Genomic DNA, 17,138 nt, shown 5'->3' on the forward strand with positions numbered 1-17,138 from the left:
TCCCTCCAAGGAATTTGGGGTGATGTACATTGTTGAAGTCATCTGTTGTTGTTTTTCATAACAGCTTCTAAGGTAGGTTAAGCTAAGAGACAGTAGAATTTGATTTCAGGTCTCTCCAATTTAAGTGCAACATTTTAATTACTACTTTATACTGGAGTCTGTGAGGCCAGTAAATTCTTTGGTACCCCAAGGTGGCAAAATGAAAAGCTTTCTAAAGCATTCTTAATATTGGTAGCACTGAGAATGCAATTATTTGAACATTATTCTTGGTTTGGCACTCAGATTTTAATTTCTAAAAAACTCACAACAGTGTTTGAGATTGTGAGCTAAATGTGGTTGAATAGAAATTATTCTGAAGTGTGCATCATTTGCAGCCTGATTCTAAACATACTTGCTTGGAATGAAGTCCTGCTGAGTTTAGCTGAACGTACTTTTCTGTTTGAAATGCTTAGGACTGCAGCCATAGTAATGCATGTATATTTGCCTGAAATGCATGCTCCTAATTATTACGGGAGGGAAAGATACTGTAACTCAAAGAACAATTCCAGCATCCTCACAAAACTTTTGCATTGTGATTTCTGCATCTCCGATTGCTGCATGTGAATTCATGGTTGAATACTTGAAAGAATAGAAATACAGCTGTTAAGATATAGTCGCTGAGAAATTGAGAGTTGGGCAATACTTTGTTCATATCTTACCACACACATCCAATTACTGGATAGACTTTGGCAAAGCACCAAGATAACAAGGATCACTGCTGAGTGATACATTCCCCCTGTTAATTGATCTGTTTGTTGTCTTTCTTTATTGTATTTTCTTTTTCCCAGAGCAACAAATGCACAAGTTGAAAGCAATAGACCAGAAGCATTAGACTGAATGCAATAGAAGGCCAAATTGCTGATGCAATAGATTCATCAAAATTGTCAGCTCTACATTAGTTTGACTGATATCAACTCTCAACTAACAATTCAAAACAAAACATAGAGCTTTGCCATAGATACAATTTTCTTCTATGTTCAGATTCTAAATCTTTGCTGCTGTGTGGAAATAGTGGCACACATCAAGAGTCATCAACAAGATAGTTTCTATGTCTTACTAAAGGCTTTGGCTTGCGGAGTCCTGAAAATTTGCTAGTTATAATTGTGAAGAAGTGAATTTTTTCCCAAAAGGTCCGAATTTGGAGTGGAATCATAGAATGGAATCAACCATGTTTTTGAGGCAGAAGAACCTACACAAAATGATGTCATCATAACTTTTCTGGATTCATACTAAAACATATCTAGTATTGGTCCAACTTTGAACATGAGTTTTCAAGTGACAAGTGCCTCAATCATGCAAAATACCAGTAAATTTGTTTTCTGGGTGCTCTCTCTCTCTCTCTCTCTCTCTCTCTCTCTCTCTCTCTCTCTCTCACACACACACACACACACTGCCTAGTTAACCTTTGCCATGTTCTGAGCATAAAGAAGAACCTCCAAAACCAACTATAGCTCTTTTTGTGGTATGACTTACTCAACATTTATATTTTAAGAATCCTTTTGTAAAGGATCCTTTTGCTGCTGTTGGTCCCACAGAGATTCAAAAGAGGCAAATTGTTAGCAAAAGGCATTTTATTCTTTCTGTTCTCCTGATAGTCAAATCAACATCTGTTTCACAAAAGGAATCTTAAAATATAAATTCTGAGCGAACCATACGGACACCAAGGCCATATAAGGAATGTTCAAGGATTTCCCTCTGTGCCGAAACCTGGGTAACTTCAAAGGGCAAAAAACAGCTCTTGAAATGTTCCAAGTGCACAACTGATAAAATCCACTTAAGACCATAGATTACTGTGCTCACCTGTATCTTAGATTCTTGCCATTTGGGGGGATAGCACGTAATTACTTCATGCATGATGTACAGAAGTCTCAAGTGTTGGCCTACCAGTACTTTCCACATCTGTGGCATGTTGGGGAAAGGGTTTCTCACATTTCTGCCTTTGGGTTACAGTCTACACTTGGATGTGCAGGGTAAAGTGTGGAAGCTTAAAGTAACATGCATGAGGATTAAGGTAAGATGATGGGCACCAAACTAGGAGCAGAACCCTTCTCACAGTGCTTTAAGTGCAAATCACAAGAGGAGTATGAAACTGGAAGAGCTATGAAGTGATGTACTATTATTATCTTGCAATCATGTTTTTTTAGCCTGTACAGGCTACCTCATTTTCACACACAGTATGCAATTTATTGAGTCTAATATATGGGCTGAGCACGGTCACTGTGCAGCTTGCCTAGATGTGGCACCTTGAATGATCTCACAGAAGGAGTTTGGACTGCTGATAATATTTTAGAAAGTGAAATGTCACCCTTTCCATTTTCTGCCCACATGAATATAGTCGACTATATCGGATGGGTGACGTTTTTTTAGAAAGGTAAGGTTTTGTCAAATCCGATTTTTCCCCTTTGCTTATCATTTGCATATGAATTGTCTGTTTTCTTTGACTGCAAGAGCCTTTCATCTGAACTAACAAAATATCATTCAAAAGTCTCTGGGGATTCTGACAGAGGTTATGTCTAGACCAGCCATCACAGCCTTTGGGATCATTCGGGGGGGGGGGGGGAGGCGTCTGATTTTTTTAATCAGTCATCCTTTACCACGTGCCCTCATGCCATAAAATCCTTAGCTATCCTTTCTTTCACAGTATTAAGTTTCATTTTAATTTTCTGACTACAGGGGTGAAAACACCTTTTCTCTATGTAACTATACAACAGTGGCATTCAAGTCCGTTGATGGTTTGCTAGCCAGCTCTTGCTTCTTTATTTTCTCTTTCAGCTTCCTCTGTTGTCTGTCAATGCAGAAGATAGTGAACATCTTGAATTCCTTGTAGTTCAATTGCTAGTAATGGAAGAGAAGATACAAGTGTTTTAGTGAAATAACAAGGGCTGTTAGAAACTAATGTGAGGGAGGAGCCTGTTTCCCACATCCCAAGTACTTTTGCTCTCCTGTAATTGTGAATATCCACAGCAATCTACAACAAACAAGGTACTGAAACACTTTGCAGGTGAACAGGCTTATTTTGCTTTTCATGTCCGTGCACACTACCATCTGCTTTAAAAGGTGAACAGGCTGGATTTTTATTCTATATCACCTTCCACAATCAACCATAAACCTTGGATGGGGCTTCTTGAAAACAAAATATTGAGTTGGACTCTATGAGCCCTGAACTGTAAGAGCTGGTGGAACTGAGCTCAAAGTTCCCTGAAAAGTTGCACGTGACGGTTGGGGGACCCTCAGGAGCAATAATAACAACATTCGATTTATATACCGCCCTTCAGGACAACTTAACACCCACTCAGAGCGGTTTACAAAGTATGCTATTATTATCCCCATTATCCCCACAACAATCACCCTGTGAGGTGGGTGGGGCTGAGAGAGCTCTGGGAGAGCTGTGTGAGTGACCCAAGGTCACCCAGGTGGCTTCAAGCAAAGGAGTGGGGAATCAAACCCAGTTCTCCAGATCTCACCACTCTTAACCACTACACCAAACTGGCAGACTGAATATAGTGTTGGAGGCTATAGCTGAAGGGGAAACTGGCACTTGTCACCCCCTCTACACTTCAGGGAACTGTTCATAAACAAATGCCCATGGAAAGGGGGGGAGGGGTTGCCAGTTCTCCTGTCTTTTTGCAGCCACCCACATCCCTTACTGTTCCCAAGAGTTCCCTGTCCCCAGGAGCAGCTTATTTGGGGAGGGGGGAGACTGCAGAGGGAAGAGGAGACATCTGTCCTTGCAACTCTTTCCATTCATTGCTCATCATAGGATCCAGCCCACCAAATCAAGACAACATGAACAGAAAGTCCATGCAGTCCCATGTTTGTTGATCTTTCTCTCTTTTTACCTCATCTCCAGTGATGTCAAAGTCCTTGAATATCCGAGACAGGTCTTCCTCTTTAATGTTGAAAAGGAAACGAGTTGCTTTGAATTCAGAAAGCCCAATTGTGTGTCCTCCATCAATGTCAAGCAATTCAAACACAAGATGGGAATGACGATACATGAACTGCTTTTCAAGATGGTTCTGATCCCCGAAAGAAAAGCATGTCAATATTCCACACAATTCCAACATTCAAAAGTTTTTTTAAAAAAATCTAAGAATTGGCACACAGCCCTGGTGTGCTTAGAGTGTTGAACTAGAATCCAGCTCAAATCCCCACTCTACCATGGAAACACACACTCTCAGCCTAACCTACCTTAACAGGGTGGTTATGAGGATAAAATGGAAGGGAGAAGAATTATATAAGTTGCATTATGTCCTCCTCACTAGAAAGCGGGATATAAATGAAATAAATGTTGCTCTGATATTGAAGGGAAAGTGCTACTTTTAGTGTGTTGTGTTCAGTTTGGACTTGACTGACTAAGACATCTGTTTTTTCTCTCTGAATCTTTTGTGATAGATCAAGATGGGTAGCCGTGTTAGTCTATCTGTAGCAGTAGAAAAGAGAAAGAATCCAATAGCACCTATAAGACTAACAAAATTTGTGGTCAGGAATGTGGTCATTCATGAGTTACAGCTCACTTCTTCAGATAAAGAAGTATGTAAAGAAGTGAGCTGTTACTCGTGAAAGCTCATGCCCTACCACAAATTTTGTTAGTCTTATGGGTGCTACTGGACTCTTTTGTGTTTTCCATCCTGCTGTTTGTCCCTGCTTATTCCTTGATGCTGCCATTCCACCCAAGCCCCTAATGCATAAGATCTGAAATGTAATGTAATTTCCATTAATTATATGTATTTATAATACATAAAGCACAAATGTGGGCACCAGTAGAAATCAGCACATCGTATAATGAGATCTTAGCTGAGAGCATGTCTTAATGGAGTAGAGAATCTCTCTTCCTGCCATATTCATAGACAGTGCACCTCTTGTAGGCAGGAGCTTCAGATGTATGTGCAGCATCTTTCTTTGACATTGTCAAAACTTCCTTAGCCTCACCCCCTAGCAAGTCTTCTACATTGTCCCAACCAAACCCTTCCCGTGACCCATAACATGAGATTCATTGCTTTAGAGATTAGAGATTTAACTTGGCCACATCTGTTGCTGGAGTAAATGTTTAAACAATCCAAGCCAGATGTGCATCACTGCCTTGGATCTTCCGTTGCTGGTCTGTTGGCATAACGGCACTTCTGCTGACAGAACGGAAATTCCACTGGCAAAGGGTATTTTACACTGATTTCCCCCTCACTTTGCATGTCACACTGTTCCTCAAAGTCTACTGACCTGCAAGAACACCACTGAGGTGGAATACAGCTGTGATAAGAGGAGGAGAAGATGGGGAAGTTGCCTTCCTCTAATGTGACTCTTCATGCTCTGCTTAGAATCCAAGCCTATGCTTTTGGATGTGCTGTGCCCTTTTAAAATCACCTAGTCCCATGAAGGAGAAAGGGACAATACAGTATATCTAACAGATATAAAAGAATGTGTATGGTCATAGGAAATAAAACCTTTTGATACATTTCGTACCTCAATCACCAAGAAATTAAAATTAGCCCCAAGACTGCATGAGAACATGCTGGATTAGTTACATTCAAGGAAAAAGCAAACATGCCCAGTCTCACACTTATTTTTCTCTTCAAAACTAGTTACAGCTTGCATAGTCCATCAATTGATACATGTCCAATTAAGGGGTGATCAGTAAGAAACACCCGTGTTGATGAATAATGGTCCTTTCCTGCCTCATTTGCCTTTAGTAATTTACAAGTGGGGGACCCGCAAGAATTTGCAGGAGGGCATCTTATTTTCCCCTCCCCCACCATGTCCTCTTCCGCTGCCCTCTATAGCCTATCTCCCTTTTCCTGCTTCCTTCTCTCCTTCCCACCCATCTGCCCCCGTCTTCACCTTTCCCTCTTCTCCTGTGGGTGGCCAGTTGTGTGGTACAGGCTAAGTCAGGCCCAATTGCATGGCGGGGAACCTGCGAGCACTAGGAAGGGGTACTTCATCTTTCCCTGTATCCCCTTTCCCACACTATTATCTCTCTCCCTCTTCTTGGCAGCCTCCATATGCCCACCTTAACCTACTTCCTTCTCTCCTTCAAACCCACTAAGAACCTTACTTTTTATCTGCCCCCCACTCTTCGTCTATATTTACTAATATACTTCATTCATACCTTGCCTTTCTCCACAATGGGGACCTGAAACAGCTTGTATCATTCTCCTTGCCTCCATATTATCCTCACTAACCTTGAGAGGTATGTTAGGCTTAGTGTGTAACTGGATCAAAGTCACCCAGTGAGCTTTCACAGCAGAGTGGGGTTTCAAAACTGGGTCTTGTAGATCCTACTCAGAAACTCTAACCATTACACCACAGTGGTTTTGGGAGGAGGAGGGCTGCCACTGAAGAGTAGCAAGCAGATCAGCCTGAGTGAGTTATGCAAGTCATGTTGTAGCAAGTTTCTTCGTGGTTGCATCCAGGCTTGACCTCAATGAATCCTCCCTCAAAGATCAAATAGCCCTGAAAAGGGCCCTACCCCCTCTTCTTGCCTTTTACTTACAGAAACAAAGCCTGGAATACTGATTAAACTGTTATGGTTGCCTAGCAACAGCCACTGAGGTCTTCTAATTCTCCTTTTTATCATTTTGTTTTTTTAAAAAATAGGGCTTTTTTAGATTTCAGATTTTTCTGCAAACCTGGCACATTTTTCAGGTGTGCAGGAAGATCTGTCTTGTCTGTTAATGGCTCTAATCTCCAGATTTAAGTATCCATAGATCATGGCTATTTGTCTATTAGAATATATGTACATGCTCTCTCTGTTACAATATCAACATAATATTAAATGATGCAGAATGTAACTAACAAATTCTAAGTTGTGGCTTTCTTCTAGATAGTGTGAATCTAACGTAGCATTTCTCCAGATTCTAAGGAATTGTCCATAGGGGACATTTGTTTTTGAATATTTAGGGTGGTGGGAGGTGTAGTGCAATAAAAAATTTCGATCAGTACCCTTGTGAAAGGGATGCACCGCGAGGTGGTGTTCTGTATGTTTATACACCATGATGTCTAGAAATCTGTTGTAAGGGGCTGGCACTGGTGAATTTGATATTTGGATCTATGGTGTTGAACCAGCCAACCAAAGCCTCAGCCATGTCTTGATTGGACAATATTATAAAAATATAATCTATAAAATGAGCATAATAAATCATATTCTGGTGGAAGGGATTAATTTGGTGTTTCAAAATGTGGGATTTCTCCAACCTTTGCATATATAAATTGGCTATAGAGGGTACCGCTGGACACCCATGGCCACTCCCTTTGTCTTCACTACACCTCCCACCACCCTAAATGTTTAAAAACAAATGTTCCCTATGGACAATTCCTTAGAATCCAGAGAAATGCTACTTTAGATTCATACTATCTATAAGAAAGCCACAACTTAGAACACAGATTTTTATTGAGGGGGTATCCAACAGATGTAGTCCATAATGCCAAGCAGAGGGCAGCAAAAGTGAAGAGACAAGAACTTTTAAAAGTTAAGCCGCAAGTGGCAGAACCTAGAATGCACTGGGCCATTCTTTTCACCAATTTATCACTTAAAATCTCAGGGATCATCAAACAGCACTGGCATATTGTAGCTCATTTGCCAGGATGTGATAACCTACCATGCCTAGGTTTTAGAAAAACAAAAAGGTTAAGGGATAGACTGGTGCACTCTGATATAAAAAAATGTGCAATAGAGAGGGAGTCTCCGAGTGGACATCATTGCTGCAGACATTGCAGCATTTGCAATTTGGCGATAGTCGGCAACACCATCTCCTTAAAGAGAACCAAAAAAAAAGAGAACCTTAAAAAGTTTTTCTACCTGCAGCACACCAGGTGTTGTTTATTTGATAAAGTGCCCTTGCGATATGATTTATATAGGGAGCACAAACAGAGCGATCAGGATTCAAATCCAGGAGCACCAATAAAAAATCCGAAGAAAAGTAGAGGTAGCTCCTTTAACTTCACATTTCACTCTCCGCAAGCACACAGAGAGGGATTTGAAGTTTACTGTGTTAGAAGCAGTAAGAGACAAAGAAGGCAGAATACCATCGAGGCAATTATTAAAACGGGAAATGCGGTGGATCTTTGAGTTGAAACTGTTAACACCTGAGGGTCTCAACCAGGGTTGGGACTTGTTATATTTGAAGGTCGCACATTGCAATTTACAGCGATCATTACATTTCAATACATTTGTAATGTTCCTTTAAATCAGACAGTATAAATTAAGAGGGCTGATTCCTCTATTTTGTGAAGATGATCACCGTCTGAGAAATAGAATCGGAAGTCCGTTGCATGACATGATTAAACAGAAAATAGTGAGTACTCGCAATGGGTTGACATGTAAGCTCTGAAACTCTACAAGTATGTTTGGGATATTACCTATATTAAATGTACCTTGATATTTTAGCTAATTACCCTTGAAAAAGCAAGCACACATTTGCACATGTGCGAAACAAACCTTTGAGCTGGCTGGTTGTCAGGCACCACTTGAAGTCTTTGATTAATGGGCACTACTTGGAGCCTTTGAATAATATCCAAGAGCGAGAGGCTGGAAGATTACAACTGAAGTCATTTGGCATTGGACCTTATAGCCTCTGCACAATTCATGGACGTTTGAAAGAAGGACTATTCAGAGTACAATTCAGAGTACACGCAGATGGCATTATATACTCACCAGAGCTGTCAATTCAGAGTACACGCAGATGGCATTATATACTTACCAGAGCTGTCAATTCAGAGTACATGTAGATGGCATTATATACTTACCAGAGCTAATTGAAAGAAATATTAATTATCTGTTTAAATGGTTTATTTCTCCTAGAGTGATATTTGGAAATTGGGGTAACTATAGAGAAGATTTGTATATAATTTGTACATACAGATAAACGAAACTTGTATTTGTTAGTTACATTCTGCATCATTTAATATTATGTTGATATTGTAACATAGAGAGCTTGTACATATATTTGGATATTGGGTGCTCTTTCGTGAAAGCCTCTTAGTTGTAGCTACTTGTCTATTAGCACATAAGATCACTCACCCAGAACAGCCAGCTTCAGAGCTGACTTCCTTACTGGTTAATTCTAGGAAAATACTGACCATCTTTTTCATATTAAGGGGTGTGTGCACACGGGATGATTTTCTTTCCAAGCTTGATTTTCTTTCCAAGCTTTGAATAACGTACGGCTGGTATAGAGAACTTAGAATTGTTATCTTTGGATTTTTCCTAAACAGCCTATATCTTTTAATACCTTAAGCTCTCTTTCTCATTGCTAATAGTGCACTTATGGCTTAAAATACCATAAAATGGTCTAATTCTACAGCCTCAGTTAACTCCCTTCATATACTGCTGCTATGTTGCTGCCTTGACAAAGGGGATACTGGCTCTCTACTCTGAAAGTGAGGCAACCCTTCCTTGGAGTGTATTTCCTAAGTTCTCTCTTCAAGAGTGTTTTCTGTACTAAATTTTAAATAGTAGAAAAGCTGATGTCAATGAAGGATCTACTGAGGCAGGAATTTAAATCCAGACTTGCTAAGATCCTGTGTAAAAGTGACAGGTGTCATACTCTCAGGTGAGTGAATTCCTGATTAGCAAAAAGTAAAATAAAGTTTGTAACTAGCATACTCTTCGTTCTAATTTTGCTTTGAAGAGGGCAGATTCATAAACAATGCTTCACAACAGAGACCTTCTTTAATAAAAAGTGCACAGAAGAGATGGAAAAGCTGAGCGGCCATTGTAGTTTCTTGTTCCACTATTTTTCACCACAATTGTAATATGTAGACATAGACGTGGCTAAAGATGAACTGAGGTTTACTTTTTTGACATTTTCAGTGTTATGGTAGCTATTTGTATTCTCTGCTGCTACCGCCAGCTCCTTCTACCTTCTAGTCAGCTCTGTAAAGAAAGGTCGGCCACCCATTCAACTGAATCCAGTTCAGAAAATAACATCTTGCTTCTTTGGGCTTCACAAGCATGCCACCCACCAGCCATCTTAACTTGCCTCATGAGACATTATGATGCACACCAACATGTAGAACTCATCAAAGCCGACCTCCCCTTTGCCATCCCAGTCTAGCAAGTCAAACACCAGCATGATCTCATCTTTGCTCAGGTCAGTCACATGGTGGAGAAAATGGTAAAACTGCAGATCTGTGAAAAGATGGGGAGTTAGGGCCAGCCAGTCCAAAATAGTTAGTTAACAAAGTGCAAGCTGACTCACAAGTTGTCCTAAATATACTCCAGTAAAGCACACAGAGAAAAACACAGGATTATGGGCAGTGCGTAGGATTAAGTTGAAGTCTATGGTAGAAAATAAAATCCTTGAAGTACATTTTCCAATAATTTCTCTCCAGGCTAATCTCTCGCCAGTTACTTTTCAAATACATACATAATAATTATATTGATGTGTTTTTCATCAATAATATGGACTATAGGGGAATGCCTCCTGACTCATTTTCCCCAATATTATGGAAATAAGTACAGCAATAGTATAACAATCTGCTTTTCCATGTTGGAGTTGTTTAAATTAAAAGGTCAGGTTTTGCATTGCTTGGACACTCCTTTGGAACAACTGAGCCTATTTTTTGCTTTCTCTCATAGAGTCCCAAGAGTTTTCATGCAGTCCCGGCTTTGAGAGTGGTCTTACAGCTAATACTAGTAATGCTGTACCCCGCAACAAAACCGAAGAATTTCATTTAACCTCAAAATTTGACCACAACCCACCACAAAACATATTGGATTACACACTTAGTGGAAGTATAACTATTAGGAGTTATGCAGTCCTTAGTTTTAAAAGACACACATACCCAATATTTTGATGTTCGTATGCTGAACATTCAGGGGGTACCTAGAGGCATCAGTGACATTTGATCTTATTAAGTGGGGTGGAGGCAATATAAAGCACAGCATGGGGTGAAGAACTGAAACATCTCCCCCTCCCACCCACTCTTCTCCACCCAACCTGCTTGGAGCCCCATAGAGTAAACATGAATTTAAAACATGGTTTCTGGAATTTGCCTGCTGGGGTGAGAATATTGACCTCTGCCCTTCTGGTCTTGCTGCATCTCCTAGCCCACCACTTTATAGGTATTTGATGGCAGATCTGATTCTGTACAAGGGCACATCCTTCACCTCTGGTTTAGCCTGCAGAGGAACACGTGGCCTTTTTCTGACACTCATACTCCTAAATATGAACAATGAAGCTCTGTTGTCTTTGTAATCTGCTTAAAAACTTCCCAGTAGTGCTTCACCACTACTGGAAAGAGAATGCTGGACTAGACAGGCCTTAAGTCCAGTTCAGCTGGGCTCTTCATCTACTGTGGCTAAAGCCTGCAGAACTGTGATCACACCTGGCTTTCATGGCTGAAGATATTTTGAAAGCACAAGTGCCCTTGATTCCTATCAACTAGGCTGCAAAACTCCCTTTCATACTGAACTGGCAGACAGTAGCAACTCCCTCAATAATTCAAGGCTATGCAGGAATTTTTTTAGTGAATATCTTGAATAAATCTGTGGCCTACTATACTTACCATTCAAAGCATTCTTTTTATGAACATCCAGTAGGTGAAAGTAGTATGCCAGTGCTCTAGCATTTCTGACTGATAATAAGCAGTACATTTTATCCAAGTACAAGAAATGCAGAAAACATTTTGGCCTCAGTTTCATCTTGTCGGTAATGAATTCCAGTTACTTCTTGATCTTTGAAACTAGCCAAGGTGATGTGTGCATCACAGTAAAAGAATTCCATTCTGGAATTGGTACATTATGACATAAAGAACTGGATGGATTTTCACTAAAGATGTGCAAAATGCTTTCTTTGTTAAGGGCCCAGAGGTAACACAGAACCAATAAAAGAGAACTATTCCTACCTTATTCATTGTTGCTGCAATCCACCTTAAATTATTTGTGACATCACCTAATCGAAATCAATGGATTTAAGCATTGAAATGTGTACTTCGGTTCCACTGGAGTACAGAAACAGCTAACTTTTAATGGACTGGGCCATATAACTGCCCCCCACAATCATCAGCCGCTTCCAGTATTAATAATGTGAGCAATATAGCAAAAACAACCCATCAAATCACAAGAAGGAATCAGCCTGAGATCACAGAACTTCCTTCATGACTAGAAAAATGGCAAGAAGCTATTTTCTAAGCACAAAGGAGACACTGCAAACTCACAGAAGTCTGATATTATATATTATTTGTGAGAGGCTATTTGTGAGAACAACCTGGCTACAAATCCCATGCAGAGCAACCGACTCAAAACTTGTTCTATTTATTTCAGCAGCTACAATCACCTTTTGCAGATGGGGCAAAAAAGTGAATGCCAATATACAAATGATATGCAACTCTCCTTCTCCTTTTAGTGACTGTGGATATGATGAACTGTTGCCTGGAGACAGTAATAGGATATATGAAAGCCAATAACATACTGCTCAGTTCACAGAAGACGGGTGTTCTGTTAGTTGGTGGAGGTGCTGATCATGGAAGTGAGATACAGCCTACTCTGGGTGACATTTTACTCCCCCAACAGAGTAAGTTCACAGTTTGAGGGGGCTGTTAGAATCAGATCTACAGTTGATCAGAGCATATCCACAGCATGTAACATCTTGAAGCAGAGTCGCTAACTCCATTGATTTATGACTGAGGGCTGTGTCTTCAGAATACTCCATTTGAGGGGCTGTCTGTTAGGTCATGCAGAATGGAGTAGAAGCTACATAGCCAGCGCCACTTTGTAGAGATACACTTGGGTTGCAGATGGGGTGTATTGGACAGTGCACTGCTCATATGAAAGCTCCACTGAACTGAATGAGCATTGAGAAGCCACAGAGAACCAAGTGACTTCAGCAGCAAGGCTGATTAAAAAAATCGAGTAACTCCGCTTAAGACTTCACTGTATCACTTCCCTGAGAAGCGTGATCTGACCACAGTGATCTTGCCTCCCCTAGCGAGTTTACTGCTGTCTACAAGGGGCTGCCTTTGAAACTCCAGCTGGACCAGAATGCAATAGGATGTCTGCTCTCAGGTGTCCACTACAGACAATAAAAGCACCTCAGTACTTTGAAGATCTTCACTGCTTGCCTGCTGGATTCCAGGCTCAGTTCAAGCTGCTGGTTTTCATCTTTAAAACCCAGGGTATCTGAAGGGTCACCTGCTCCCAAACACCTTTATCCAGGCATCATGCCATCATCTCAGGCCCTACTTTTGTGTTTCCACACATACAGTGACCACAATTATAGGGGTTTGGTGGTGCCTGCCTGCAGTTGTGAAATACCTTTCCACTCTTCTTGCGCCGAGCACTTTTACTGACTATTTTTGGTATTCATCTGATGAAGGGTTTCTATTTCAGCAAGCTATTAATTGACTGATTATCCCCTTTTGGTGGTGGAGTGCCTTCAAGTCATAGCTGACTTATGCTGACCCTGCTGGGGTTTTCGAGGCTCGATACTAACAGAGGTGGTCTGCCATTGCCTGCCTCTGCATAGCAACCCTGGTCTGCCCTGGAGGCCTCCCATACACTGCTTAGCTTCCAAGATCTGACAAGTTCAGGCTTGCCCCTTGGGTTGGTATTTTTTATGGTTGAAGCAAAATGGCTCAGAGAAATGTAGACTTTGTTTTAAATTTTGCCTTGTAGTGTGAGTGTGTGGACTTATTTTTAGAATCCCATTACAAATCTTCTAATTGCAGACATTCGGCCTGTTAAAATTATGACATGTTCACATTCAAGCATATAATTTCAAACCAGAGAGAATTAGATTTTAAAAATGAAAGTGGCCTGACTTGATGCAAGTTATATGCATAGCTCTACATAACATTCTCAAAGCAAGAAAGAGCCAGAGATGAAAGAACCCACTTCCACCGCCCAAAAAACCTGGATAGGAAAGTTTATTGAGCATAGCCACATAATAAACCCAGTAATGACACATTGTGTAATTCTAAGTATATCCTCTAGATGTCCCTATTTCATATCATTACATTTGCAAACTCTAGTATTACAGAAGTTGGCAAACAGCTCCAGGAAAGCTTGATGCGACTCCTAAGGTGTTGTTCAAGGCGCTGTTATACCTACAGCATACATACATTACTGGCTCATTCAGCGAAAAGTTGCTTATAGACCTGGGAAATAGCTTCTGAAGGTTGCCACACAGCCAGCTGCCTAGTTGTTGTAAGCGTGCAACTGCCGTTAGGACACCGGAGCAGCTCAGCTGCACACATCAGGGTTAGGCGCCCAAGCAAAGCTTGCAAACTGACTTGTCAGCTCAGACAAAGGTCCACTGTGACAAGGCAAATCAAGCAGTTCTGTCAAAAGAGGCAGAGGGAAGGCAGGGAGTCGGAGACCTCCAGGGAAGCAAATCACAAGAGCCAGATGATAGGAGGCGCAAGACCACCGAAGAGAGTCAGGAGTCGCAGAACTGATTACCTCTTAGTTCTTACTCGGCGGTCAACCTCTGCTACAGCACCTTATCAGCGCAATGCTAGCGAATGACTCTGGAAATTCTCTTATTTACTCCTCTATACGTTTGCAAGACGTGCGTGAATGACTCCAAATGGGCGAACTCCATGTTGGTTGAGGCCATCTAAAATATGCATTTTTAACCGGGCTGTAGGAAGCTAGACGTTCACAATCTGACTTCTTGGTGGAATTCAACAGGAACTGATTCCCAGGCTTGGAAACACCCCCTGTAGTAGACATTCTCATGGTCGTGTTTCCTGTTTTGCAACGCCAGAGTCGTCACTGTTGCAAATCAATGCACAGAGAAAACCCAACAAATAGCTATTCGAAATTAGATCATTAGCACAGCTGTGCTAATTTCTCAAGCACTTCGACGTGATGCTCTTTTCCCGCTTCCTCTGACAGTGTTCAAAATAATTCCCCCTCCTCTTTCCCAACTCCAAAGCACGCAGCAACATATACAAGTTCAATCCTTCGGTAAACCTCCCCCCCCCCCAATTGGGTTCCCGCAGGCCGAAGCGGCCAAGAGCTTCGGTTGGCTTCCTTCCTGACTACTCCTCGACCCAAAACGTTGCAATGGATAAAGAACTCGGAAACGGAAACTGCACTTCCCTTGCCCCCTTGCGAGGGCTGCGGTGCGAAGAGACGGTGGGACTGGACTGGACTGGACGGGGCGGGGGCTGCTCGGATGAGCAGCGGGCCGGGCGGCGGGCGGGAGCGGAGTCGGCGGAATGGGCCTCTCTGCTGCTGGGGCGGAGCCCGAAGAAGACGAAAGTGCCCACTAAGGAGGGGCGGGGCGAGCGGAGCCCGCAGGGCTTCCGACGTGGGCCGGGAGAGGGTGAGCCAAAGTCTCAGCAGGTGAAGCGGCGTCGCAGGGGCCATGTGCTCGAGCTGGCAGCCGCTCCGAGCCTTTCCCGGGGAAAGTTCACCGCGCCGCTGGCTGGGGCGCCGGCGGCAGTGAGAGAGCCGGGCAGGCGCGCCCTTGCAGGAAGGAGCCTTGTGCGGTGGAAGCCGAGCGAGTCGCCGGGCTGGCCGGCCGGTCCTTTCGCTTTCCGAAGTGACTTTTTCAGCTCCGCCGCTGCTCTCTTCTCCGAGGAGCTGCCCTGACTTCGTGGCTCTCGCCAACGAGCCGGCGCCTGCCTCTAGCCTCCTTCCCCGGCGCCCTCTTGAGTCCCCTTCGTCTGCAGAGGACCAACCGGACCCGCTCCCCTGCCTTTCTCTCGCCCGTCCGGCTTCTGGTCGGAGATTGGCAGCCCAGTCTCGGGCAGTGCCATGGCCTTTGCCAATTTCCGACGCATTTTGCGCCTTTCCACCTTTGAGAAGCGGAAATCCAGGGAATACGAGCACGTTCGCCGGGACCTGGATCCCAATGAAGTGTGGGAGATCGTCGGGGAACTGGGCGATGGCGCCTTCGGCAAAGTATATAAGGTGGGCAAGGCAGGGGTGGGTGGGGGACTCCTGGGTGGCAAATTCATGGGAGGGGAAGCTGCAACTCCAGGAGGAGACGCGGCTGCAAAGTGCCGGGAGAGTGGGCATCGGCGATCTCGTCGGTCTGCCTAGCCTTCCTTGGAGTCGTCCGAGACACGAGCGCAAAATACTAATAAATGGGGGGGGGCATAGAGGAGGGCCGCCTTCCATACTGCTCTCTCGCATAATAGGAATGACACTGTACTGAAATATGAATAGCTGTACCCGCTCAGGTAGAGGGAGTTGTGCTGGAAAGGCGAGAAATTTGGCCCTCTTCCAGGAATGTTATATACTAATAAGGTGGCTGTTAAAGTTCCTTTCAGGTAGGTTGTTCTGTTGGTCTGTAGTAGAAGAACAAGATTCGGGTCCAGTAGCACCTTAAAGACCAACTCGATTTCTGGAGTATGAACTTTGAGAGTCAGAGCTCCGTTCATCAGATCTTTGTGTTCCTTCAACATGTTAACTTCTCTGAGCAGACAGATACACACATTAGTGAATGTCGAATTTATGTGCCTGCCGAGGGCAGGACACAAGCATAATTTCTCTAGACCCAGTACCAACTTGGAATGTGGGCCCGGCCACACAATCACGTTCAATTTTCCTAAATAATTGAATAGTCTGTTTTATTTCTAAAAGGACATAGATAGACCATACTCAGGTAATGGACTTGTCATTGGGATGGATCCTCCTGGGATCTAGGTGAAGTCTACCTATCCCTGCCCCTACCTGGTGGGATGTATATCACTCTAAGGATGCAGTGTATAAATGGGATACAAATGTGTACCTGCAAAATCCTACTGGATTTTGCAATCATGATACTCTTTCAGGAAGTCTGTATTGTGCGTACAGGTGTGCATGTACCCAATTCAAATGTTGTTGGTGGCGGCAGGCCAATGCACCCTATTTTGTACAAACTGTCACACTTACAGACTTGCTGCTTATCATCAGTGAGACATTTCAGGAGATTTGGAGGTAGAGTATTGGGTCCTCCATGGGGTATAACGCCATAGACTCTGATCTTCAAAGCAGCCATTTTCTCCAGGGTAACTGTTCTGTGTAGCCTGGTGGAGATCATTTGTAATTCCAGGAGATCTCCAGGCCCCACCTGGAGAGTGGCAACCCTAGGAACCACATTAAGGGCATCAAGTGCACTGGTGTTTACTGAAACAATTATATCCTGCCTTCCTTCTTCCTTCCCTGATGGGTG

The 17,138-nt window shown here is 42.8% G+C and overlaps 2 protein-coding genes across 2 annotated transcripts in view; one reads left to right on the forward strand and one right to left on the reverse strand.

Moving 5' to 3' along the window:
- Window positions 1-1,330: 1,330 nt before the first annotated feature.
- Window positions 1,331-11,674, reverse strand: EFCAB9 (EF-hand calcium binding domain 9). The gene is made up of 5 exons (XM_054976346.1): window positions 11,539-11,674; window positions 10,011-10,159; window positions 3,879-4,055; window positions 2,782-2,874; window positions 1,331-1,405 (listed from the first exon to the last, which is right to left on the reverse strand). Exons 1-5 carry the CDS (start codon window positions 11,672-11,674, stop codon window positions 1,331-1,333), a joined length of 630 nt encoding a protein of 209 aa, XP_054832321.1.
- Window positions 11,675-14,773: 3,099 nt separating this feature from the next.
- The window catches only part of STK10 (serine/threonine kinase 10), a 97,142-nt gene continuing 94,777 nt past the window's right edge, over window positions 14,774-17,138 (forward strand). Inside the window, exon 1 of the mRNA XM_054977371.1 lies at window positions 14,774-15,892. Within this exon, the coding sequence (XP_054833346.1) occupies window positions 15,737-15,892 (156 nt within the window). The 5' untranslated portion in view covers window positions 14,774-15,736. The remainder of the gene's footprint in view (window positions 15,893-17,138) is intronic.

The sequence above is a fragment of the Eublepharis macularius genome, chromosome 4, assembly GCF_028583425.1.
Source record: "Eublepharis macularius isolate TG4126 chromosome 4, MPM_Emac_v1.0, whole genome shotgun sequence".
In the NCBI taxonomy this organism is placed as follows: Eukaryota; Metazoa; Chordata; class Lepidosauria; order Squamata; family Eublepharidae; genus Eublepharis; species Eublepharis macularius.